Source organism: Alligator sinensis, unplaced genomic scaffold, assembly GCF_000455745.1.
Source record: "Alligator sinensis unplaced genomic scaffold, ASM45574v1 scaffold955_1, whole genome shotgun sequence".
NCBI lineage: Eukaryota > Metazoa > Chordata > Crocodylia > Alligatoridae > Alligator > Alligator sinensis.
In genome coordinates, this window is record NW_005842791.1 from 122,940 (window position 1) to 150,476 (window position 27,537).

A 27,537-nucleotide genomic window follows, 5' to 3' on the forward strand; every position below is an offset into this window, starting at 1 on the left:
TGGAAAGATATAAAAAGATCCAGTTCACATGACAAATAGTAATAATTTGCAGACTTCCAAGATTTGGGGATCATCCACTGAGCAAGTTTGAAAAGAGGCAGGAAATTCAAATTTTCAAATTTACTTTTTTAGATTAATGACTGATTACCTTTGTGGAAGATATGTTTTAATCAAATATAAAATAATAGATCCAATACAGAAGGAACTGACTGAAATAAGTAGATGAAATTCCATGGTTTGTGTTATCCTGGAATTTGGACTGCACAATGATATCAGACCTCTTGCCATGACATCTGTGTATCTAGGAATATACAACTGTATCTACTTTACAACTTACACCATCATTGGAAAACACTTTTCTCTATCTACAAGCAACAGTGGCATAAGGAGAGGAGATAGTGTCCTGCCAGAAGCTGGCCCTTTGAAGTACCGTAAGAAGGACTTGTCAATACATCCTAAGAATAGTAATGTACAATAGAGAAAGATCAGGGATCACTGTGACATCTCTCATAAGACTGAAAGGATGTGGGATCTTTAAATTAAGAAGGGACATAAATGATGAGGACATGGTAAACACATTTAAAATATGCTGTGAATTGAATAGGGCTAATTTGGAGCTTATCACCTCACTCTCTTTTTACATGAAATCAAAGGAACTCTTTGGGTAAAGTAATGGTCCATGTAATATAGAACAGAGGTTCCCAACCACCAAGCTGTGGCCCAGTACTGGGCCATGGTGGGTTGACTGCTGGGTTGTGGCATGAGCCCCTTGCTCAGCCCCCATCTGTCTGCCCAGGCGAGCAGCTTTTGCCACCGGCAGTGACATGCAGGGTTAAAGCTGGGAGGCAGGGCAGCCCTGGGAGGTAGGCACCCAGCTCCACCACTTCTGTACCCGTCCACAGCACAAAAAATGTTGGGAATCACTGATATAGAAAGTGAGAGTAGATTATCTGATTGCTCCTGTCCATAAATTAAAATCTCTAAAAAAGAATTGAACAAAATTCAAAGTGGGATTGGATGAATAGAAAGCTATCTAGGTTAGAACAGTAAATGCTTGAAATAAATAAGCCTTCATAGGAATATGAAACTAGGGGTGCCTGTAGATGTGCAAAGTGCCTGTTCTGATGCGCTGTAATAATGAGCTTTAATTGCCCCAACACCATTTAGAAGTGCAGGATGCTGAATACATGAGATGGTGCAGGCACTTTAATTAAAGCAACTCCCAAGAGCCACTCTAATTAGTGCCCTGCTGCTTCAGGAGCACATGTAAAGACACCTTTAGGTTTCCAGGTTAAAGCCAAACTCTAACTATTAGGAATGAGGAAGCAATCTATACAGAATGCAGCCTGTCTCAGAGCTGGTTACACTGGGGTTCCTTACATCTTCCTCTGAAGTAGCTGGCCCTTGTCAGAGACCAAATCCTGGACTAGATGGGCCTTTTGACTGACGCAGTCTGGCCATTCCTATATCTCACTCCCCATTTTGCAAGTAGCAGCACAAGTGGAGAATAAATCTCATATGCTGGGAACCACAAGATTTTTGCTCTGGATAAAAGTTTCCTTGAAAACCTTCTTGACCATGTCATTCCGTAAGGTGTATATGAAGGGACTGAGAAGAGGGTTAACTATGCTGCTGAGCACTGCAGGTATTTTGCGTATCTCTGACATGGACTTCTGGGATGGAACTACATACATGAAGATAGAGATGCTAGAAGACATTAGGAACAGGGTTAGGTGCGAGGCACAAGTGTTAAAAGCTTTTCTTTGGCCAGTAGTAGTGGGGATGTGGAGAATGGTGGAAATTATGTAGGCATAGGAGATGATTGTTAGGCTTAATGAGCAGAGAATGACAACAGATGACAGCAGGAAGTCCATCAGCTCAATAATGTGAGTGTCAGAGCAGGACAGCTCCAGCAAGGGGCCAGAATCACAGAAGAAATGGTTGATGACCCTGGAACGGCAGTAGGGCAACCTGGAGATCAAGATGGTTGGAAAGAGGACAGAAAGGACCCCACCCAGCCAGCAGCCCAGCACCATCTGAGCACAGACACGGCCATTCATGACAGTGGGGTAGTGCAGTGGGTTGCATATGGCAGCATATCGGTCATAGGACATGGAAGTCAACAGGAAATATTCCACAGTGCCCATTAAGAAGTAGAAGTAGGACTGAGCCATGCAGCCAGCAAAGGTGATGGTTTTATCCCCTGAGAGGAGGTTCTGCAGCATCTTTGGCACAGTCACTGATGCAAAACATAGGTCCAGCACAGAGAGGTTGCAGAGGAAGAAGTACATGGGGGTGTGTAGGCATCTCTGAATGCAGACAATACACAAAATGACCACATTACCAAGTAACGTCAAGATATATGCAAATGACACCCCCACAGAGACAAGAATTTTTGCCTTCCACCCAATCTGAAACCCTACAAGGATGAACTCTTCTTCTGCTGCAGTCCGGTTTTCCATCCTTCCTTCACCAAGCGTGCTAAGGGGGAAAATAGTTCAAATGACTAAACAAATTCTTACAGTTTTTTAAGTTTAGATCACATCTCATACGTGCTCATGATCTCAAGTGGTACCTCTAGAGTTTTCTGAAAGTGAAAGATCTTTTTCCTTTTTTTAATTGGATTTTCAATTGCATGAAAAAGCAGTGGTTGAAAAATCTTTCTGAAATACAATAATAATTCCATTTGCATCATCACAAAATTAAAACATTACAATATTTATTTTTTTCAGTCAAAAAGCTTAAGTTTCCAGCACTTGCCAAACAAAACAGCTTTCAGGTTGTGGTCTTTTTTTCTTTTTTCTTTTAATTTCTAAATCTATCAAATTTTCAATATAGATGTGTTTGGTGGTAGCTTTAAGACAAAAATTGCCATCTTTATTGTGGGTTTTTATCAACAACATTTTGAAACAATTGGCATGGCAGAAAAATGTTATTATCGCCTTTAAATCCCAACAATTCAGTTTCTATACTGCTTGTAAGCAAATGACGTTAACCTTTCTCCTGCTTCAATTGTTGAAGATCATATTCATCACGAATAATTAAAAAATCATTAATTAAGTCTTCACAGATTTGAACCTCAGAAAGGACCTTCATGATAACCTAGTCTAGGCTCCTTAAACGCCAGCCACAGAACTGCACCCAGTGATTTCTGCATTTTGGAACATATATCCAATTTTGCTAAGAGAAAAAAGCTATGTCATATCTGTAAATTATTAATCTCCTTCAATGTCAGTGTATGAAAAAGATTAGGGCTCATATCCTGAGATAGCCAGGAGCTGAACCTGATGATACAGGAGGTGGTCAACTGTCCCATATTCTGTCTTGGTTTTCTGAACTAGTCATTTTGCTTCATTTTAAGTCTCAACAGATTGAGAAGGGATCTGAATCCTTAGATAGAAAAATAGGGTTTGAAGGGACCTCAGGACATGACACCTAGTCCAACCACCTGCTTGAAGCAGAATCATCCTTGTCTACACTATCCAGGCCAACTGGTCGTGCAGCCTGCACTTCAAACCTTCCTGTGATGGAGATTGCACAACCTGTTTAGATGATCTGTTTCCATACTTAACCATCTGCATTAGTTAGAAAGTTTTGCCTACTATTTAGTCAAAATCTCCTGTCTTGCAAAGTAAAGCAATTCCTTCTTGACCTGTTCTCTCTGGACCCAGAAGACAATTGATTACCATTTTCTTTAAAACACTCTTTTTTTGTTTTGGATGGATGGGTATCTCTTCAGTCTTCTCTTCTCACTAAATATTGCCAGTTCTTCCAACCCATTCCCATAAGTCACATTTTCTATATTCCTCATTATTTTTATTGGACATCACTGGATTATATCTAATATGTCCATATCTTTCTTGCAGGATACCAGAGGAGGCCCTTGCAGTGCTAAGCAAAATGGAAGAATCCCTTCCCATGACTTCCCTGAAACACCTCTGTGAATACATCTCAGTATGATATGGATCTCTCTCTGCAATAATATTGTATCAACTCATTTTCCATTTGATGTCCACTTTGACTACGACTGTTCAGTCAGCCTAGGCAGATTATAAAAATAGTGGAACAAAATCAAATGAACACAAATTAGAGATCTGGCCCAGTATCACTCAATGGAGATGTAATTGTTTACAACATATCAAGGGAACACACCAGTTTGATACTGGTTGCCTCAGGTTGACTCTTATTCATCCTGGTAGTGTCTACAGGCTACCAGGAATTTGATGGGTTTGCTCAGCACTTGGCACAATGGGGCCCAAGTCCATGATTAGGGTTTCTAACCATTACTTAGTTCTAATATAAATAATAATGATACAAGATAGACAACAACAACAACGACTATCTAGCACTAATTTATCCTTTTGACCAATGATCCCCACATGCTTTACAAAATCAGTCAGAAATATTATGCCAATTTTACAAATGAGAAAACAGAGGCATAGTGATTAAGGAGATTTTTCTGGAAGAACCTGGATGCTTAGGTTCTCTTAAAGTGTACAGAAGTGTGACTTTCAGGAGCTTTTTGAAATCCCACTAGGCAACTCTGCCCTTCACGTATCCAAAATACCTTTAAATAACTATCTCAAAGGAAAAAAACATGATTCAAAGAAGGACCTTCTCTGTGGCCATCAGACCCATTTAAGGTGCTGGAAATATGAGAACCAAAAGTTATGTTCTCGATTCTCATGCCTCTGAAAAGGTCATTCTCCATTTCACCATCTCACACAGCCCCACTGGAAACTAAAGAACAAGCATACTTACTTTTTGGCTGACAGCAGGAGAAAATGTCACCATCACCTTATTTTCATCATTGTGCTGCTTACATCAAAACACCAATAAGTAACTGGCCCGTTCTAAGTGATGTTAGGATGCGAGAAACAAAGTGAAGCATCCACTATTGTAATGCGGAGAAAAAGACGAGACATTAAAATCATTGACTAAATAACCAGGGAAATACAATCAAGACATTTCCACAGAGCTAAATGAATTTTGAGGGGAGGTGCATTCCCTGAGCACCAGATTGTAATATTCACTGAAAAAGTTGTTTAATAAATACTTTTAAATAAGTCAACCCAAAATGAGGAAATCAGGTCCTTGAACCTCTACAAATGTATTCTATTTTAGGTCAACTCTAATGTCTGCTTGCCTTTTTAAGTTATTATACGGAGATGGAGAGACAGAGACAAACACAGGTACTGGACTACTGTGAATATACTCTGTGATGAACCTCATGGTTGTGCAGGGGTCATAAGAGTTTTGCATCATCTAAGAGATACCTTTTCTTTGTCCATGGCAGGTTTCTGAGTCTCTGTGGCCTGAACACTTGGTCATTTTAACTCAGCAGTCACACAGAAAGGAGCTAATATCTAGCATCTCAGGAGAAGCAGTTTAGAAACAGAGTTCAAATCAGTAATTAGATATCCAGGGGAATACTATGGAATCATACTCGTGCTAATCACAGCAAAATTCACAGCTAGTTGCCAGCAACAGTTGTCAGAATAGATAATAGTTGATGGCTAATGATCAACTGGCATGGAGGGAGGTTTTACTGATATGATACTGAACTGTCTCCTCATAATTACAAGTTCAAAGCCCAGCTATGCCACAGACTTACAGTAAGATTTTTCAAAGGCACCTATGCTGTCCAAACCTTGGTCCCTATGCAGCCAATGCAAGCTATTTATAGCTCTGACTTCTGTGAAAGCAGGCTTAAATTAAGACTGACCCTATGGAAAAACCCTTCTTACCATTTCTCTGTGCTTCAGGACTCCATCCATGAGGAGGAGTTGAAATTAATACCTTCCCCATCTTCCTCCACCCAAAATCTCTTTGGGACAGGGGTTGCCTTTGGGGCTATGTGAATTGTCCGTGTTGCTGCTGGTGCAGGGGACAGCCACACAGTCATGCAGTGTATCTGAAGATGCCACGGCCATGAATGGTATGTTTGCAGAGTATATGCCCACTGACTAGCAAAAAAAGGCCTGCATTTTTCAACAGTGCTCATTAAACGCATCCATGGTACCACACAAGGATGGCTACACTACATCCAGTTCAGAAGGCACTCTGTTCAGGGTGTTGAAGGACCCTGTTGTCACGCACAGTGCATTTGTGGTCAAAAGGTAGAGAAACCACTGGTTCCCTTGCAAATGTCTTTTAATAGTTAATCATCTTCACTCTCAAGATAATGATGTAAATCCTAGGACCAGTTGGTACACATCTCAACATGCAGAGACATGTGGCACGCCATGAAATGTTACTAGGCCTCACAATAGAAGTGACAACTTACTGGAAATATGCATTCCCTCCTCACAGACAAAGAAAAAAGCGATAAAAGACCACAGCTCTGGAGCTGTTTCAAACTCTTTTAAAACTGAGAAAGTTCTCTAAAGACAAACATCCAGGCCTAGCTCACTTAGACTCAGGTGACACTCCTAGTGTTTGCTGACCAAATGATTAACATGTATTATTTGCATTTGATTAGCTGCTATGTCTCCTTTTCTTCTTCACAACTGGAAGAAACAACCTACAGAATTGAAGGAACATATCTCTGACCACTTAAATCAGTGCTACTGGTCAGGTTTTCATGAGATTTTAGGCAGAGGAATGTAATAATGTGAGGAGGGCATAGATGTGAAATGCTAACTAGGTAAGCCACCTTAAGAGAGTGCACACATACTGTAGCATAATATTGCACTTTATTATACATTACAATAGGACTGTAGCAATCTAATGGAAATGCAAACTTTCTCTGGGAATGGAATTAAGGCATAAAAATGATCAGCACTGGCGCTGGTTACAAATTGGGGTGGCTAGCTTCCCCAGGTTAGGCCTCTGTGACTTTATTGTATCATCACCAACACATGACCCCATCTATGGACAAGAATATCATTACACTAGACTCTTTGCAACCAGAGAAAGACACACACAAACACACACATGGTCTCCACAATCTCCTGGTCATGACTGATCACAAGATGAACATGAGCCTTCAAGGTGATGCTGCAGCTACTAAAGCAAGCAAAATGCTGGCTTGCATCCATAGATGCTTCTCAAGCAAATCCCAGGACGTCATTCTCTCGTTGTACTCAGCCTTGGTGAGGCCGCAGCTGGAGTACTGTGTCCAGTTTTGGGCTCCACAATTCAAAAAGGATGTGGAGAAGCTTGAGAGAGTGCAGAGGAGAGCCACGCGCATGATAAGAGGTCAGGAAAACAGACATTATGGTGAAATGGTGAGAGCTATGGGACTCTTCAGCCTGGAAAAGTGCAGGCTCAGGGGCGATCTGGTGGCCACCTATAAGTTTATCAGGGGTGCTCATCAGGATCTGGGGGAACGTCTTTTCACCAGAGCGCCCCAAGGGATGACAAGATCGAACAGTCACAGACTCCTCCGTGACCGTTTCAGGCTGGACATAAGGAAGAATTTCTTTACTGTCTGAGCCCCCAAGGTTTGGAATAGGCTGCCGCCAGATGTAGTTCAAGCACCTACTTTGAACGCCTTCAAGAGACATTTGGATGTTTATCTTGCTGGGATCCTATGACCCCAGCTGACTTCCTGCCCCTGGAGCAGGGGGCTGGACTCGATGATCTTCTGAGGTCCCTTCCAGCCCTGATGTCTATGTCTATGCCTAAAAGAGTTGATACACTAAAGATTAATGTCTCATGATTATCATTCCCTCCATACATCTTGGACTGGGATGGCTACTGATGCCTGACTGAAAAGACCCTTCTTATAAGTCACTGGGAACAGGGCAACAATATCCCAGAGCAGCTTTGCAAATCCCAGCCTCAGCTTTCCTTACATAAGTCCTGAAGTCCTAACTCTCCTATTGTCTCTCTCCCTCACTTGGCAGATTTTGGACAATGGAGAATTATGTCCTGGAAATACACTGGTCAGATAGGCTGGGGCAGATAGGAATTCATAGACTTTACCAATAAGTTACAGGGTTTGGTGCAGGAATCAGTGGGTGTAATTCCCTGTGTCTGGCAGAAGTTGCACAGCTGTCCATTCTGCCCTTAAAAAAATATATACGAGCATAGGAATTACCCATTTGCATCTGACATATTCTTCATCTGGCCAGATGTACTGTCTTCATCCTTGGCCAGCAAAATCCCCACAGTAGTGAAGCATTTATTACCAGTGATTGACTGAGTAGGATAAACATGGGATAAGCTCATGGTCTTCATCTCATCCCTATACATTTAAAAACTGCTTTAACCACTTTTGAGGTTGAAAAGCCTTCCATAACATTTTTGCTAGCATTAAACTGAGATGTTCCTTAATATATCTCATGGTCCTTTAAATCTGCCAGAATTCATTGCTCAAGAACATCCTTTGGGACTGATTTCCCCAGTCCAGTCACGCATGGTGGAAAGAAAAAAGCACTATGTTTCAGATGGATGCCAAATTCTATGTTAAATGGTTGGAATAATGAATATCCACTGCATTCAAAGGCAGCCACACTATATGCATTAATATCCTTTGTGTTTGAAAGGATGTACTTTATTTCTAATTTAAATTTGTCCATCCAGAATGCTTAAATAGAAAGCATGTTGGAATCTGATTTATTTTTTATCCCTCACAATTTCTTTGACCTAACGATGACAGATTTTGCCAGAACTCTATTCACTTGAAATATGCAATTTTTTTCGGGAGGGGGGGTTTCAAATTAAGAACTAAAAAAATATACTTGGTGGATGGAACATTTTCTCTCTTGAATTATAACTGTCTTTACAAGAAACCACATAAAAGAAGGGGAAAGGGATGAGATAAATGACATTTGTCTATGGTGTTACATTTTTAAGGTAATTTGTTTAGTTCACAATTGCGCAGCTTGCAAGACAAAATATGGAGCTGCTCAGGAATTGATGCTTTTGCCCAGGGAAAGAAAAAAGAAAAAGAAAAGAAAAAAGAAACATGGCATTAATATTATGATTTTGTCAATTCTGTGATTTTTCTTTTAGGAAAAAAAATTAAAATGTTTTAAAATCCAACCAAGATATATTTTGCCTTCGTTTAACATGCAATAAGTTCTTCTTCATAAAGCCCAAAATTTTTGTTCAAGTTTTCAGAAACGCAAAGAATATTGATTTTTTTATTCATGAAACTTGCCATTTATTGGGAATAGCCATTGTATGATGTAATGTTTTCTACCTGACTGATATAAAAACCTTTGTTACCCTTGAAAATTTTTCACATACAGTTAGGTCCCACTGTCCAGCTGGGTAGGACATAAATTCTAGAGTTTCCCACAAGCAGCCTTACTGACTGCAGCACCGCTGCACTGGCATTTGACTGCTCCTTGAACAACCACATCCTTTAACCAGATAAAACACTGCTTCAAAGCTGCTTTGGCGGTGTCGTTCCGTAAAGTAAAGATGAAGGGGTTCAGAAATGGGCACACAATGGTTGTCAGCACAGCAGGTATCTTCTGTAAGCCCAGGGTCCCCTTCTGGGAGGGGGTGACATAGATGAAGATGGTGATGCCACAGGATATTGAAATGATGGTCAGGTGGGAGGAACAAGTGTTGAAGGCCTTTCTTCGCCCCATGGAAGTGGGGATGCGCAGAATGGTGGAGATGATGTAGGCATAGGAAATGATTGTTAGGACTAATGAGCAGAGGATGACAATGGAGGACAGCATAAAGTCAATCAATTCAATCATGCGAGTGTCAGAGCAGGACAGCTCCAGCAAGGGGCCTGAGTCACAAAAGAAATGGTCGATGACATTGGACCGACAATAGGGCAACCTAGAGATCAAAATAGTTGGAAAGATGACAGACAGGAAGCCCCCCAGCCAACAGCCCAGCACCATCTGGGTGCAGACCCAGCCATTCATGAGTGTGTGATAGTGCAGGGGGGTGCATATAGCAGCGTATCTGTCATAGGACATGGAGGTCAAGAGAAAGAACTCTACTGTGCCCAGGAAGAAGTAGAAGTATAATTGAGTTATGCAGTCAGTAAAGGAGATGGTTTTATCCCCTGAGAGGAGGTTGCTAATGAACTGTGGGATGATGACAGAGGTGAAGAAGATGTCCAACACAGAGAGGTTGCAGAGGAAGTAGTACATTGGGGTGTGGAGCTGTCTGCTGGTGGGGACAATGCCCAAGATGACCAAATTCCCAGTCAAGGTCAGGATGTACATGGTCAGCAGCAGGGCAGAGAGCAGGATCTCCTCCTTGTGCCCAATTGGGAAGCCCAGGAGAACAAACTCAGTCACCCTGCTTGTGTCATTTTCCATCTCTGTCTCACCTGGCTGTGGGATCACTGGAGGGGCAGGACGAGACAGTACCTCTGTCTGAATGAAAGTGAGTGAGAACTTCATGAGATTCTGCCTTATTTCATGTAAAGCACTACATAATCATCTTTCTTTCTCAAAATCTGATATGCCACATAGTTCCCCAACATATAGATGCGCTCTCTTACTTTCTCTCCTTACAAACATAGACATGACTATATCAATGTCTTCTAGTACATGGTCCCTCTTTCTTCCTCAACTATACACACATCCTTCTCTATCATCCCTAGATGTATCCATATTCAATATGTTCGGTTGCAGACATTAACCCATGTCTCCATAGTTACAAACAAATAACTTCCTACCAGAACATCTGTCCTTCCACATTTTGTTGCCCTGGTGGGAATGAGGAAATGATTCTATAAAGTGCAGCTCTACTACGTCTTCTCTGCCGAAAACCACCGTTGGTTTATTCAGAATATTTGTCCTTCCTTTAAGGCAGAGCCCAGCCCTAGAGCCTATCTCTGAAAACCACTGGGCCACATTCCCTCTCCAACCCAAAGAGGGAATTTTCCAAGATTAAATGTAAGGAAGTGGGAGAGGGTGAGGCCAGGATCCCACCATTACAAAGTAATGAGCAGAGCTCCAGAACTCGCATACTCACTTTGCAGGACACAGGCAAGCACGCCTGGCCTTCACCATGTCTTCTCTGTGTAAGCTGCAACTGTGACTTAAGCCAGCAAGGTGTTGGTGTCTGCCAGAATACAGCGTGGTCCACAGCACCAGCTCAAGGGCGCGCTCTGTCCATTCCTTATAAACACTGTTATGCAGTTGTGCCACCCTTCTTCCATAATCCCCTTGCCTGCATTCTTCTCTCTGCAGCATCCATCTACCCATCCATCTACCCACAGTCTCTTCCTGCTCCACTGGACTATCTGTGCTTTCCACTCTACTCTCTAGCTGAGTCATTCTTTTCTCCTCACCATAAGCACCAGCTTTAGAACGCAGCTATTTAAGACTAAGTAAGAAAGCTGTGCTTTCTCTACACGAGATCTTAACAGCTACTTTGGATGCTGATAACATAGCACCTGACTTCCATTAACACAGCTAACATCTAGAGGACCTAATCAATTCTGCTGTCTCTAGGGAACTAATTTGGAAGTTCATCAGCAGTCTGCAGTCATTATCCATGGACCTGAGGATTAGGATGCTACATGCCAAGAACCGCCCCCCCCCAGCAACTCAGGAGCCATGCCAGAAATATCCTGATGTACAAACAAGAACCTCCTTCTGGGTCTTTTCCTTCCAGCTGAATGAGAGAGAGCAAAATGATTTTGGAAGTGTTCAAAGATCCAAATTTCCATTCATTTTACTGGAAGTTAGGATGCCATTTAACCTCAAGATCTCACAGAGATAGAACATAGCAAGGAAGAAAAATGGACTCTGGCCTCCTGAGGCTTGCTCCTGGATTATGGGCTTCTCCCTAGGCTCTGCGCTCCCTGCCCGGAGTCCATAACCAGTAATACAAATTAATCATAATAATAAACTAAAAAAGTTACACTGATCCTTGTGCTGGCCAGTCATGGTCTCTGCCATCTGCTCCCTTTGTTGTGGTTTCAGCAGCCCCAGCAGACCTGCTTTAGGAATAGGTTGGCAGCATGGCTTGTGTCGGGCAAGGGAAAGCCCTCCCCGGGATCACACCATCCGTGTGTCCCTGGCAGCAGCAGCCTGCCTGTCACCCCAGAATCCACCTCCCCCATAGAATCAGTGGTGCTATGCTACCTACCACCATGTCTGAAAGGGACTTGGGGAGTCATAATTGACCATAAAATGAATATGAGCCACCAGCGTGTTTCTACAGTTAGCAGAGCAAACGATATGCTTGCGTGCATCGACTGATGCATCTCAAGCAATACTGAGAAAGTTATCTCCCACTCTATTTGGCACTGGTGAGGCCACAGCTGGAGTACTGCATCCAGTGCTGGGCACTACACTTCAAGAAGGATGCGGAAAAGCTTGAGAGAATGCAGAGAAGAGCCACTCATATGATTAAAAGCCTGAAAAGCAAGCCATATGAGGAAAGGCTGGCAGATATGGTACTGTTCAGCCTGGAAAAGAGAAGACTTCAGGGGGATTTGGTGGCAAATAGGGGAGAACATCAGGGGCTAGGCGAACAACTATTCACCAGAGCACCCCAAAGGAAAACTAAGAGCAATGGTCATAAGCTCCTAGAAGAAGGTTTCAGACTGGATATAAGTAAAAACTTCTTCATGGCTCATCTGACCAGACTCTGGAATAGACTCCCAGCAGGGTTGGTGGAGGCACCTACCCTGGAGATCTTCAAAAAGAGACTGGATGTGCACTTTGCTGCGGTTATTTGACCCCAGCAGTCTTTCCTGCCCAGAGCTGAGCCCAATGATCTCATGAGGTCCCTTCCAGCCCTAAACTTCTGTGAATCTGGAAACAGTGAAAATCCCATGGCAGTCTGGGTGCCTTCTCGGTAGGCAAACTTTAACAGTCCCAGTAGCTTGTCCCACCTCCATGCATTTCACTCAGCAACCTTCTTGAACATACTTTTGAGGATCCAGTTGAACTGCTCAACAAGTCTATCTGTTTGAGGGTGGTACGCAGACATTCAAAGGTGCCAGATCTTCAACATATCAAAGACTTCTTTGAGCACCTGGGCCATAAAATTGCTACCCTGATCCGTTAATATCTCTTTTAGCAGCCCCATATGGGTAAAGGTCTTAAACAATTCTTCCGCCACAATTTCTCCACCATCTTTCCTGCATTCACTGTTCTCATGGGCACTGCTTCTAGATATTGGGTAGCATAGTCCACCCAGACCAAAATATACTGGAACTCTGCATTACATGGGGGCAAAGGCCACACCATGTCTACTGCCACCTATTCAAAAGGCTCTTCCATGAGTGGCATGGCTACCAACAGGACCTTTTGGTGGATGTCCCCAGGCATGCCACTTGGCACTCAGGGCAGGATCGGCAAAACTGCCCTACCTCCTGTCTAAGAAAAACCTATCTAAGAGGTGCTTTCTGATTTTATCCTCCCCAAGGTGGTCTCCTTTAGGGAGCTCATGGGCAACTCTTAGCAGGGCCCTCTGGTACCTTTTCAGCACCAAAAGTTGGATGACCTTATTCCCTGTCCCCCATTCACAGTATAATCAGTATAATACCCCCCCTTCCCCCTTACCTCAGTTTTGGGTACCATCAAAGCCGGTCCAACCATTAGGAAAACTAGGCAGTTGCCTAGGGAACCAAAATTTGTGAGGCACCAAAATTATACGCAGAACAAAATAACAGGAACATTGTATTAAATAACAGACCTTTGGTTCAGTAAGGGGAGAAAGACCTCTGAAAAGATCTCAGAGGAAAAATCACTAGAATTGCGACTCCTACCTTTTCAACTCTCAAGTGGACTTATAACAAGAGCCTACCACTGGGAACTTCATCCTAAAAGATGAACCCCTACTCCTATATCATCTTACAGCGTGAGACACTGGTTTCATACACCTTCCTTCCCCCTTCCAACCATGCTTTTTTAAATCTAAAGCACCCTAGATTTCATCAGTTGCATTTAAGATTTTGTCAAGAGTAAAATGACCAAAAGACTCCAACTCTGGTACAGATATGTATTGTGCCCGTAATTCAGGAAACAGGCTTCAAGGTAGGAATTTCTTGGTTTGATTTTGTAGATCTTATTTAATTTGCTTTAGTGAGAGTTCTCGGTGGGCAAAACCTGGCATTCCATGGGGCCAATGAAAAATTAAACAGTGCTGGTTATGGAAATGTCTTAAAATTTATTGAATACCTGGCTTTGTTTGATACAGTCATGGAGGAGCATCTGCATAAAACAAGTGACCATGAAACACATGTTCATTACTTTGGTAAAAGGCTGCAGAATGAACTGATTCAACTCCTAGCAAATGCTGTTAAAGAGAAAATCTTTGAAGCTGCCCATTCTGCAAAATACTTTTCCATAATTCTGGACTGTACACAAGATGTGAGTCATGTTGAGCAGGTGACAGTTATCATTCACTTTGTAGATGTGGCAAAATCTGCAGATGTGGATAATGCTGAAGTAATCATAAAGGAACAATTTTGGGGTTTGTACCATTGAAGGAGATGACTGGTACTTTTATGACTGAAAGCATTCTACAAAAGCTTGAAGGAATGTCATTATCTGTTGAGAATTTACATGACCAAGGCTATGACAATGGGAGTATTATGAAGGCTAAAGACAATGGTGTACAAAAGGAAAATAATATAAATTAATCTTCGGGCCTTCTTTGTTCCCTGCAGTACACATAGTCTGAATTTGGTTGTTAATAATGCTGCCAGATGTTGTTTGGAGGCAAGTAGTTTCTTCGACCTAGTGCAATGCATTTATGTGTTTTTCACAGGTTCAACATGCCATTGGGAAGTTCTTAGTCACCATGTGCTTTCTCTAGCTGTGAAACCACTGGGTGAAACAAGATGGGAGAGTCAAATTGATGCCTTGAAGTCTCTTTGCTATGAGCATGGAAATATCTATGATGCATTAATTGAAATTTCTGATGATACTACCCTCACAGGATCATCTGGCAATATGACACATGCTGATGCAGAAGTTCTTGGAAATGGTTTTCCCAGTTCAAATTTGTGGTTTCACTCATTTTGTGGTATAACATCCTTTTTGAGATCAGCCTTACTAGTAAGCAACTTCAGGCAAAGGACTTGGACATACATTTTGCTATCCAACAACTGAAACAAACCAAAAATTTTCTGGAGGAATGCAGGAGTGATAAAAGGTTTGAAAAGACACTTGTAGATGCTAGTGAGCTTGCTGAAGATTCAGAGCTACCAACAAACTTTGAATCAGAACCAGTACACATTCAGAGAAGAAAGTAGCAGTTCACATATGAAGCAAAAGACGAGTCAATTCAGGACCTAAAACAAAAATTCAAAATAAACTTCTATTTTGCAGTCCTTGATACTGTAATACAGTAGTTTAAAGAGCGATTTGAACATATACAGCAGCTTGATTCAGTCTTTGGTTTCTTCTACAGTGTCCACAGTTTGCAAAATAAGACATCAAAACAGATAATGGAACATTGCTTGAAACTAGTCAGCATTACAGCATGGAAACGCTAAAGATATTGATGCTGCAGATTTGTGCAGTGAACTGCAGGCTATTTCACGATGACTTCTAAACTGCCTTACACCTCAAGATGTACTGAAGTTTATTTCTGAACATAAACTGACAGACAGGTTTCCCAGCAGCTTCATTGCTCTCCACATTCTCTTGGCTCTCCCAGTTTCTGTTGCAAGTGGGGAGCGCAGCTTCTCAAAGCTATACCTTTTTTCTTCTATGCTGCAAAAGAGACTTGTTGGACTGGCCACTGCGCCAATAGAACAGGAAATAGCTGGAAAACTTTGTCTTAAAGAACTTGTTTCTGAATTTGCGAAACTGAAAGCACAAAAAGCAAAGTTCTAATTTTTTGCACAAATGTTCATGAGGATTTTCTTTCAATTGTACATGCATTATAATAAATGTTATTAGAGTTTTTGCTATACAATTGTGTTAGGGTTAATGAAAAGTGTGAAACAATCAATAACAATTTTTTCTTTGTATTATTTTATTGTTCATTTTGAATATCAAATACGTACATGTAAAAGTTCATTCTAGACTTGTTTTCCTCTATATTGGAAGTGGTTGGGGCATTGAGGTGTACACAGTTCACCTAGGGTGCCGGTTATCCTTGGATCAGCCCTGGGCACCATCAATATCAGGTTGGACCACACCACCTCTTCCTCCATCTGGGCAATGGCTCCTTCATATACCCGCCTGAAGCCATCCTCCCAGGACTGCTCCATTGCAAACTGCCCTGTCTCTAGCTCCTGCTGCCAATCCATGCCAATCTCCCCCACACAGGTTGATTATCCAGAGCTTGTACCCAACTGGGACTCACCCAAGAGATGCTCCACCTTAGGCCTAAGCCAGGATGTCTTGTTCCACAAGATAGTTCCCACAATCAGGGTCAATCTCAGCCTAATGACACCAAGTAAGCCAAGTGCCTATCTAGACATGCCCTTCAAACTGTACCCATGCTTTCTTGTAGGTCTGGGACTTGCCATGGAGGCAGACCAGCTCTAGCTGGTCTACCTTTCAGCGATCTGCTTCATGCACCAACTCCTTCCACACCACCATCCACGTGGAGCCAATGTCTAACAAGGCAGTCACCCACTGGCCTGAGAGCCAGGCTTTCACAGTAATGCTGGAGCCTTCTACTGAGTGCCTTGTCTTCCCTGGGTGCAGCCCATCACCAAACCTGCACTCTGTCTCTTCTACAGAACCAGGCTCCTGTCCACAGACTTGTTCTGTTTTTTGGACAGCCTCCTGGGCTCTCCCTGTAACTCTTTGGGGACAACTACAGCCATAGTGCCTGGCCCATCCGCACTGGAAGCAGAGACCACCTGACCCTGTCTGGAGTGGTTGTGGCACAGCCTTGCCCATAGGGGAAGGGAGTGTCTACCTTCTTCATCCCCCAGCTCATTGCCCTGCTGCCAGAAAATCCTCTGCCAGCTTCAGGGCTTCCACCACTGACTTAGGTTGGTGACACTGCACCCACGACTTGATGCCCTCATCAAAATCCCAAATAAGACTGTGACCTCTGTGACCTCCCCTGAGTCTCTGTCTTGTGGCTGCAACCACTGGCACACCTCATCCTGGAGTAAGTGAGGTAGCTGCCAGTGGCTCAAAGCTCCAGGGGCTTTCTTGCCACAAAACCTTTGGTGGTGAAATTCCTCAGCTACATCCAACCAGTGGACGATGATCTTCTTCACCTTGTTATAACTGGTGGCATTGGCCAGTGATATCCCCCTGTAGGCCCTCTGGGCCCACCCCATAAGGACCAGAGTGCCCAAGTAGTTTGGGGCCACTGGGCCATGTGTGTCCATTCATTCAAAGGCCTGTAGGAAAAGTTCAGGTTCATCTTCCTTGGTCATCTGGGCATCCCAGTGGGTTCCAGGCCAGCCTCTGAGGCCCCTGCACTTCACTCCAAGGCTTGTACCATGGCTTTCCTACTCTCCTCCATGACCCACTTCAGTTGCTTGGTGGCCTGTACTTGCAGCTGTACTAGGCCAGCTACCTGGACCCCTTGTTGTTTGGTCTGCTCAGCCACTGCTGCTGCATTAGGACCCGCAGCACCTGCTCCATGGCAGCAGCTAGAACCTGACTCCAGCTGCTTTTTATCTGTGATGACTTCAGTTTGAATCCAAGTCATGGTACCACTTGTGAGCTGCCCAGGTAGCCAGAACCCTGGAGTGGCATTGCTGGGCATATTGGGTCATTTAACTGGGCATTTAGCTGCAGAGGGTTGGCCAAGGATCCACAAACTGCAGCTGGCCTGGAGCTTGCCCCTGGATTATGGGCTTCTCCCTAAAACCTGGGCTCCCTGCCCAGAGTCCATAACTGATAACAGCAATCAACAATAATAATAAATGAAAAAGGTGCACTTATTGTTGTGCTGGCCGTTAGTGGTCTTCAACATTTGCTCCCAGCAGTGTGGTCTCAGCAACACCAGCAGCCCTGCTGGCAGTGGGGCTTCTGCCTAGAGAGGGAAAGCCAGTTTTGGGACCATGCCATCTGTGTGTCCCTGGTAGCAGGTTCCTGCCTCTCACCACACAGCCCACTCCTCCCCATCCTACCTCCTTTGCTGCCATTCCTTGCTCGTCTTAACTTTCCCATCTTTCCAGGGCAGGCCCTTCCACCCTGCCCAGGTAGCTGGGTTTCCAATTGCCCATAGCTGAGAACATTTCCCCAGCTGGGGCTGCTGGTCACAGCTGCACCTGCTACAAAAACTTCCAGTCTGTCTGTGCGACCACCACAGCTGTGTCTGTATAGGAGGGAGAAAGAGCCATCCCAGGCCAGAGGCAGCTCAAACACACTTCTTGCAGTAATAGCACCAGGCCCCATTACAGTGATATAGTAGAAATGTTGTTTCAATTCAGAATAAAGTATAACTCAGAAGTTTCTTAACCAGAGGATAACATGCCCATGGTCCCATGCAACTGTTTGTGCCAGTTCCATACATCTTGGGTTACTTTACAAACCGCATCTTGATGGGGAGGGGAAAACCAAACTCTGCAGAAAACCCAGGTTCTACTGCATAATCCTATTTCAGAATGACTCATGATCTAGACATTCGGAGCTTGTGGGTCATCCATCCAATCCATAAATCCCTGCACTGGAAAACTTAGACAACTCAATAAAAAGTCCACAAAAACTGTTTTATGAAGAATGTACTTAATATAAACAGGCTCACAACATGATACAGGAAAATATTAAAAGAGATCGTGCTTGCCGCTCAAAGGCAGACAAATACTAAAATAAAAAAAATAATCGTGCTATTTAAAAAATGAGTGTTATCAGCCATCATAACATGCTGAAGCATAAAATAAATCTCTCCAAGTTTTCAAATTAAAATGGCAGATGGCCTTTCTAGAAAATGCTATGACCCATGTTCTAGGGGAATACATGTTCTAGATTCTAATCATACCTTCTTGCCTGAAATCTATGGGTCTCTGAATCTATGAGGACATTTATACATCATGATTTAAAAGCACGGCTCTCTATCCAATAGGCTGTAATGAGATAAGGTGTCCTACCACAAACTTCCCCTTTGGAATACTGTAAAAAGGACTTGTCAACACATCCCAAGAATACCACTCCAGCCATAAAAAGGTTGAAAGATGAAAAAAAAAATCCTTTATTTGATGAGCAACTGAAAAGGTTTTAGTAATTGTGGAAGGCAAATCAGACCCAATGTAGTTGTAATTGATGTAGTTCAGCAGTTGTCCACCAGGGGTATGCATACCCCTGGGGATACATGCCAATGGATGGGGACAAAGCCCCTCCCCCCACCCCCCCCTGCTGCCACATCCCAGGACCAGGGCCAGGAGGAGCAAGAGAAGCAGCTCCCCTCTGCAGGCTGCACAGGCACCGACAAGCAGCCAGACACTGTGGGGGAGGAAGCTCAGACACGGTGGCCACTGCCACCACCCCCAACCCTGTGCTGCTGCTGCTCTGCATGCCCACATTTTTGGCATGAAACTAGGAATCTACAATCAAATTTGGACACCACTCTCAGTTTTTCATACACAAGCAGCAATGATGTAACACAATCTCCTACCAAAAGTTGGCCCTCTGGAATACCGTAAAAAGGACTTTTCAGTACGTAGCACGAATAATAATGCAGAATAGAGAAAGACCAGGAAATAATCCAAAATCTCTCAGAAGACTGAAAAGGTGCCAAATCTTTAAATTAAGAAGGAACATAAAGAGTGAGGATACATTAAGTATGTTTAAAAAGTGTTGTGATTTCTGTAAAGCTAATTTACATTAAGGTCTATGGGGAAAAAAATGAGCAAAATTAAACTAAAATTGATCAAAACTCAGCCCTGGAACAAAAACATATTTTATATATCATTGCATTACCCATCTGAATCTGACACATCCTCCATCTGGACAAATGCCCTGTCTCCAACCCTGGCCAGTAAAATCCCCACCATAGTGAAGCATTTAATATTAGTGATTGACTGAGTAGAACAAACATGAGATAGGCTAGGTCACTAGGCATCTTCATATGTCATATTTAAAACTGCTTTAACCACTTTTAAGGTTGGAAATGCCTTCCAGAACATTTTTGCTAGTATTAATCTGACTACTTATTTAAAATATCTCATGCTCCTTTAAATCTGCCTGAATTATTTGCTCAAGAACATCCTTTGGGAGAGATTTCCCCAGTCCAGTCATGCATGCTGGGAGGAAAAGTACACTTCATTTCATATGGATGTCAAATTATTTGTTGAAGGGCTTGAATAATGAAAATCCACCACATTCCAAGGCAGCCTTGCTATAAGCATTAATTTCCCGTATGTTTGAAAACATGTACTATATTTTTAATTTTAACGTGTCCATTCAGAATGCTTAAAAGAAAAAAAAATGTTGGAACCTGATTTTTCCCCTGCAATCTCTTTGCCATGATGATGTTAGATTTTGTCAAAACTGTTTTCAGCTGAAATATGAAATCCTGGGGGATGTTCAAATTAAGGACAAAAAAATATACTTTGAGGATGGAATGCTTGCTCTCTTCAGTTAAAACAGTTGTCTGTCTTTCAAAGTTACCAAACAAAGGAAAAGGAAAGGGATCATTAGTTCAGAATGAATATAGTTCAGAGTGGTATACCTTGGAAGATACATTCTGGAGCTGCTTTTGCCCAGAGACATTTAAAAAGGAAAAGAAAAGAAAAAAGAAACCTGATATTCAAATCATAATTTGACTATTTTGTGACTTTCCTTTCAGAAAGCAAAACCTGAATGTGTTCTAAACTACGGCCAATGCACATTTTGGTTTCATATACCTTGAAACACATTGTCCTTCATGAAGCCCATAATCTTTGTTCAAATTCCTAGCAACACTAAGAATCTTTTTTGCTCCTGAAAATTAACATTTATCAGGAATATTTCTTACCTGACAAATCAAAACGCCTTGATAACCATTGAAAATCTTTCACATACAATTAGGTCCAGCTGTCCAGCTGGGTTGGGACAGGAGTCCTAGAACTTCCCATGAAGAGCCTTCCTGACTGCAACGCTGCCTCGCTGGCATTGCAACACCCTGTGAACAACCACATCCTTCAGCTGGACAAAACACTGCTTCAAGGCCCCCTTCACTGTGTCATTCCTTAAAGTAAAGATGAAGGGGTTCAGAAATGGACACACAATGGCTGTCAGCACAGCAGGGATCTTCTGTAAGCCCAGGGTCCCCTTCTGGGAGGGCTTGACATAGATGAAGATGGTGATGCCACACAATATTGAAATGATGGTCAGGTGGGAGGAACAAGTGTTGAAGGCCTTTCTTCGCCCTGTGGAAGTGGGGATGCACAGGATGGTGGAGATGATGTAGGCATAGGAAATGATTGTTAGGACTAATGAGCAGAGGATGACAACGGATGACAGCAGGAAATCCATCAGTTCAATCATGCGAGTGTCAGAGCAGGACAGCTCCAGCAAAGGGCCAGAATCACAAAAGAAATGGTCGATGACATTGGACCGACAATAGGGCAACCTAGAGATCAAGATGGTTGGGAAAAGGACGGACAGGAAGCCCCCCAGCCAACAGCCCAGCACCATGTGGGTGCAGACCCAGCCATTCATGAGTGTGTGATAGTGCAGGGGGGTGCATATAGCAGCGTATCTGTCATAGGACATGGAGGTAAAGACAAAGAACTCTACTGTGCCCAGGAAGAAGTAGAAATAGCACTGAGTTATGCAGCCAGCAAAGGAGATGGTTTTATCCCCTGAGAGGAGGTTGCTGATGAACTGTGGAATGATGACAGAGGTGAAGAAGATGTCCAGCACAGAGACGTTGCAGAGAAAGTAGTACATTGGGGTGTGGAGCTGTCTGCTGGTGGGAACAATAGCTAGGATGGCCAAATTCCCAGCCAAGGTCAGGATGTACATGGCCAGAAGCACAGCAGAGAGTAGGATCTCCTCCTTGCGCCCAATTGGGAAGCCCAAGAGAACAAACTCAGTCACCCTACCTGTGTCATTCTCCATCTCACCTGGCTGTGCAATCACTGGTGGGGCGGGAGGAGACAGTACCCCTGAAGAGAGAATGAGATATGGAAGAATTCATAAGATGCTGCCTTATTTCATGTCAAGTGCTATGGAATCATCTTTTCTTCTCAACATGTCATGTGGCATGTAATTCCTCAACACCCAGGCACATTATCTTGACTTTCTCTCCTTCTGCTCATACATACGGTGATATCATTTTCTTCTATTTCCTCCAATATACACATCTGATACCATAAACACAGTTTTGTCTCTGTGTCTCAAGCCGGATGTGTCTATATCCATCGCAGTAGGATAGAGACATGAGCTAATGTCTCCATAGATACAGACAACTGTCCTGACTACCACATCATCTGCCCTTCCCCTCTTGGTGACCCTGGTGGCAATAAGGAAGCTCTTGTATGAAGTGCAGCTCTAGCATATCTTCTGTGCAGAAGACCACCCTTGGTTTACTCCGAACTTTAGTCCTTGCTTAAAAAAGCACAGCCTAGCCCTAGACACTATCTGTCTGAAAACCAGTGCACCACATTCCCCCTCCAACAGAAAAAGGCCATTTTCCAAGACTAAATGCAAGGAGGTGGGAGAGGGTGAGGCCAGGATCTTAGCATTACAAAGCCAGGAGCATAGCTCCAGGACTCTCATGCTCACTTTGCAGGAAGACACACACAAGCACAACTCACCGATTCTTCTGTGAGTAAGTCAGGACCGTGACTCAGGCCATCAAGGTGTCGGGGTCTGCCAGAATACAGCATGGTCCACAGCACCAACTAAAGGACTCTCTCTCTCCGTTCCTTATAAACGCTGTTACACTGTTGTCCCACCCTTCTTCCATATACCCCTTGCCTGCATTCTTCTCTCTGCAGCATCCATCTCCCCACGGAAATAGGCACTGTCTCTACCTGCTCCACTGGACTCTCTTTGCTTTCATGCTCTAGCTAGGTCATTCTTTGCACTTCACCATAAGCACCAGCTGTAGGATGAAGCTGTTTAAGACTAGGTAAGAAAGCTGTGCTTTCTCCATAGCAAAGCTTAATGTCTGCTCTAGATGGGAATAATGTAGTAACCTGACTTCCATTAACACAGCTAACATCTACAGGACATAATCAGTTCTGCTGTCTCCAGGGAACTAATTTGGAAGTTACTCACTAGTTTGCAGTCATTATCCAAGGGCCTGGGGATGAGGATGCTACATGCCAAAATAGACCCACAAAAAATGAAAAATTAACAGCAACTTCAAGAGCCATGACAGAAATATCCTGATGTACAAACAGTAACCTCCTCCTGGGTCTGTGCACACACACACACATACACACACACACACACACACACACCTCACTCCATTCCTCTTCTTTCAGCTGAATTCAAGAGAAAAAGAGAATGAGATTTTGGAAGAGTTTGGAGATCCACATTTTCATTCATTTTATTGTAATGAAGCTCCAAGGACAGCTGCTTGTCCAATTCCTTTGGAAAATTTCAGCATTGGACTCTGCATATTAATGTTGTTAATGCCTCTCTCCACTGAATTGGTGGGGACAACAACCAATCCAAATTTCCTCTAGAAAAATATTTTTACACTGGAAAACCTTTTCCCCCCAATTAAGTAGTAATGTTTGTGAAAAATGGCTAAAATTCTGGAAAATGTTCCTCTATTAAGTAAAAACCAGAAAATGGGGAAGGGCGGTGGGGGGGAAGGGAATTCTTTATTATTAAAACACAGGCCTTTTTGCTGAAATCGTCATCAAAAATACATTTTTCTGTTTAGTTTTCATTGAAATTTTCTGCATAAAAAAGAAATATTCAAAGCAATTCCAGTGGAAAGACTACCTTCCTCCAAAAGAGTGGTTCCCTTATTGACATGACCAACAGGCTATTGTCTTCTTCAGTGAAAGAGGGAAGCCTGGAATTCGTCTGGGGTTATAAAGGTGGGCTCCTGCCTAGACAGACGATTGCTATAAGCTGAGTGAATCGTTAGGTTTCTATTATGCAGATCATAGTATTCCATTCAATTATTCTTAAAATAAATTATTTTCAATGCCTCTGACCTAAACGGATATGAACCAGAATCCAAAAATGTGATGAGACACAGAAACCATGTTTATTGAAGATCATTGAATCATAGAAAATGAGGGGTGGAAGGGACTTCAGCAGGTCATCTCGCCGAACCCCCTGCTCCAAGCACGACCCATCCCCAACTAGATCATCCCAGCCAAAGCTTCGTCCACAACCTCTCTGTGTAACCTGTTCCAGTGTTTTACTACCCTCGGATTTGAGATAGAAGTAGGATTTTAAAAACACAACAAGCAAACAATAATGTTACCGTTACTTTACAGTTTAGCCACACGTTGGCATTTCAGTATGGCAAAGAGGACCTTTAGGTAGTTCATATTGTTTCTTTTTACATTCACATTTTAAACATGGACATGTTTCATGCACTTTGTTTCAAACACATGCAGAAAATGGAGGGCTCAGGGCCAGATTGGAGGCATTTGAGAACCGAAATATGGAAGTAAAATGCCAGATGGCCTTTCTAGAAAGTGCTGTGGCCCATGTTCTAGGGGAATATGGGTTCTAGATTTTAATCATACCTTCTTGATTGAAATATTTGGGTCTGTGAATCTACAAGGAGATTTATACACCATGCCATGAAAGCCCAGCTCTCTAGCCAATAGGCTGTAATGAGATAAGGTAAGTAGAAGATGTCCTACCACAAGTAGGAATACTGTTGGAAGGACTTATCAACACCTCCCAAAAATACCACTACTGACATAAAAGTTTGAAACATGAAAATAACATCCATTATTTGATGAACAGTTGGAAAGTATTTAGTGATCTGTGGAAGGCAAATCAGACCCAATTTACTTGTAACTGGTGTTCTTTGTAGGCTTGACTAAGTGTCTTTGTGGAAGATATGCTTCAATCTAATACAAAATAATCGGCTGAATACGGAAGGAACTGACTGACGTAAGTGGATGAAATTCCAGGGGTTGTTATTCTGGAATTCGGACGATGCACAATGCTATTAGACCTTTTGGCATGACATCTGTATAAATCGTGCAACTGCATTTTTACACCATCCTCAGTTCTCCACACACAAGCAGCAATGATGGAAGTCCTACCAGAAGCTGGCCCTTTGGAATACTGTAAGAAGGACTTGTCAACATATCCCATGAATAATAGCGTAGAATAAAGTTCAGGGGACAATGCCAAATCTCTCAGAAAACTGAAAAGATGAGGGCTCTTCAAACTAAGAAGAGACATAAACAATGAGGGCATGGTAAATGTATTAAAAATATGTTGTGATTGGAATAAGACTAATTTGGAGCTAAATCACCTCACACTCTTATCACAGGAAAGAAAAGGAACACTTTGGGTAAAGTAATGGTCTGTGTTATACAGAAAGTGACTGGCAAGTAGCTAATTCCATCTCATTGTCCATAAACTGAAGCCTGGGAAAAAGAATTTAGCAAAATTAAAGTACAGTTGAGCACAATTGAGCCCCTGAACAAAAACAGATTTTATACATGAGCATAGGGATTCCCTATGTGAATCAGACATATCCTCCATCTGGCCAGATGCCCTGTCTCCAACTTGAGCCAGTAAAATCCCCACAGTAGTCAAGTATTTAATGTTAATGATTTAATGATTTAAGCATGGACATGACATGGACACCCCTACATTAGTAAAACAAACATGGGATCAGCTAGCCCATTCGTGGCCTTCATCTCATTCCTATACATTTCAAAACTGATTGAACCACTTTTGAGGCTGGAAATGCCTGCCACAACATTTTTGCTGTAATATATCTGACGACTTCTTTAAAACACCTCATGTTCCTTTCATCTGCCTGAATTCTTTGCTCAAAAACATCCTTTTGGAGAGATTTCCCCAGGCCAGTCACGCATGTGTGATGGGACGAAAAGAGCACTTTGCTGTAGATGGATGTCAAATTATATGTTAAAGGGCATGAAAAATTATAAACCACCATATTCCAAAGCCGCCTTGCTACAAACATTAATATCCCTCATTTTTAAAACATGGCCTTTATTTCTACCTTTATTTTGTCTATCCAGAATGCTTCAACAGAAGGCATGTTGGAGCTAATTTCATCCTGCCCCCCTGCCGCCCCTGGACCTGATGATGATGATAGATTTTGTCAAAACTACTTTTACCTGAAATCTGCAATATGGGCGGATTTCCAAATTGAGGACCAAGAAAGTATTCTTGGTGGGTGGAATATTTGCTCTCTAAAATTACAACTGTTCTCTATCTTCAAGAATACCAGACGAAGCAGGGGAAAAGGGATGAGAAAAATGACAGTTCTCAGTGGAATTGATGCTTTTGCCCAAAAAAATTAAAAGGAAAAACAAAACAGAAACATGACATTTACATTATGATTTTGTCAATTTTGTGATTTCACTGTCAGGAAGCATAAACTGAAAATGCTCTAAACTACAGCCAATACATGTTTTGATTTCATATAACCTGAAACTTTCTCCTTCATAAACCCCAATTTCTTTTTTCGTCATGAAAATTGCCATTTATTGGGAATAGCCATTGGAAGATGTGATATTTTCTACCTGACTCATTTCAAAGCCTTTCTTACCCTCCAAAATCTTTCACATACAATTAGGTCCTGCTGTCCAGCTGGGTTGGGACACGAGTTCTGGAGCTTCCCACGAAGAGCCTTCCTGACTGCAGCGCTGCCTCGCTGGCATTGCAACACCCTGTGAACAACCACATCCTTCAGCTGGACAAAACACTGCTTCAAGGCCCCTGTGACTGTGTCATTCCTTAAAGTAAAGATGAAGGGGTTCAGAAATGGACACACAATGGTTGTCAGCACAGCAGGTATCTTCTGTAAGCCCAGGGTCCCCTTCTGAGAAGGGGTGACATAGATGAAGATAGTGATGCCACAAGATATTGAAATGATGGTCAGGTGGGAGGCACAAGTGTTGAAGGCCTTTCTTCGCCCCATGGAAGTGGGGATGCGCAGGATGGTGGAGATGATGTAGGCATAGGAGACGATTGTTAGGACTAATGAGCAGAGGATGACAATGGATGACAGCAGGAAATCCATCAGTTCAATCATGCGAGTGTCAGAGCAGGACAGCTCCAGCAAGGGGCCAGAATCACAAAAGAAATGGTCGATGACATTGGACTGGCAATAAGGTAACCTGGAGATTAAGATGGTTGGGAAAAGGACAGACAGGAAGCCCCCCATCCAACAGCCCAGCACCATGTGGGTGCAGACCCAGCCATTCATGAGTGTGTGATAGCGCAGGGGGTTACATATAGCAGCGTATCTGTCATAGGACATGGAGGTCAAGAGAAAGTACTCAACTGTGCCCAGGAAGAAGTAGATGTAGGACTGTGCCATGCAGCCAGCAAAGGAGATGGTTTTATTGCCTGAGAGGAGGTTGCTGATGAACTGTGGTATGATGACGGAGGTGAAAAAGATGTCCAGCACAGAAAGGTTGCAGAGAAAGTAGTACATTGGGGTGTGGAGCTGTCTGCTGGTGGGGACAATGCCCAGGATGACCAAATTCCCAGTCAAGGTCAGGATGTACATGGCCAGCAGAATGGCAGAGAGCAGGATCTCCGCCTTGTGCCCAATTGGGAAGCCCAGGAGAACAAACATTGTCACCTTAGTGGTGTTATTCTCCAT

General features: G+C 42.9%; 4 protein-coding genes and 1 pseudogene across 4 annotated transcripts in view; 1 reads left to right on the top strand and 4 right to left on the bottom strand.

Moving 5' to 3' along the window:
* Nucleotides 1-2,462, bottom strand: part of LOC102384231 (olfactory receptor 6J1-like) — an 8,007-nt gene extending 5,545 nt beyond the window's left edge. The window contains exon 1 of the mRNA XM_006035024.2: nucleotides 1,549-2,462. Coding sequence (XP_006035086.2) covers nucleotides 1,549-2,462 — 914 coding nt within the window. The remainder of the gene's footprint in view (nucleotides 1-1,548) is intronic.
* Nucleotides 2,463-9,236: 6,774 nt separating this feature from the next.
* LOC102384468 (olfactory receptor 6J1-like) lies at nucleotides 9,237-10,238 on the bottom strand. The gene has a single exon (XM_006035025.1). It carries the CDS (start codon nucleotides 10,236-10,238, stop codon nucleotides 9,237-9,239), a length of 1,002 nt encoding a protein of 333 aa, XP_006035087.1.
* Nucleotides 10,239-13,882: 3,644 nt separating this feature from the next.
* LOC102384722 lies at nucleotides 13,883-15,385 on the top strand (annotated as a pseudogene).
* A 5,467-nt stretch (nucleotides 15,386-20,852) lies between these two features.
* On the bottom strand, nucleotides 20,853-21,854 carry LOC102384976 (olfactory receptor 6J1-like). Its single transcript, XM_006035026.1, has one exon. The coding sequence runs from the start codon at nucleotides 21,852-21,854 to the stop codon at nucleotides 20,853-20,855; it is 1,002 nt and encodes a 333-aa protein (XP_006035088.1).
* Nucleotides 21,855-26,454: 4,600 nt separating this feature from the next.
* Nucleotides 26,455-27,537, bottom strand: LOC102385227 (olfactory receptor 6J1-like). Its single transcript, XM_006035027.1, has one exon. The coding sequence runs from the start codon at nucleotides 27,535-27,537 to the stop codon at nucleotides 26,455-26,457; it is 1,083 nt and encodes a 360-aa protein (XP_006035089.1).

Bases quoted from the DNA above. Each gene is read 5' to 3' on its own strand.
- LOC102384468 (XM_006035025.1), bottom strand. From the start codon at position 10,238: ATGGAAAATGACACAAGCAGGGTGACTGAGTTTGTTCTCCTGGGCTTC.
- LOC102384976 (XM_006035026.1), bottom strand. From the start codon at position 21,854: ATGGAGAATGACACAGGTAGGGTGACTGAGTTTGTTCTCTTGGGCTTC.
- LOC102385227 (XM_006035027.1), bottom strand. From the start codon at position 27,537: ATGGAGAATAACACCACTAAGGTGACAATGTTTGTTCTCCTGGGCTTC.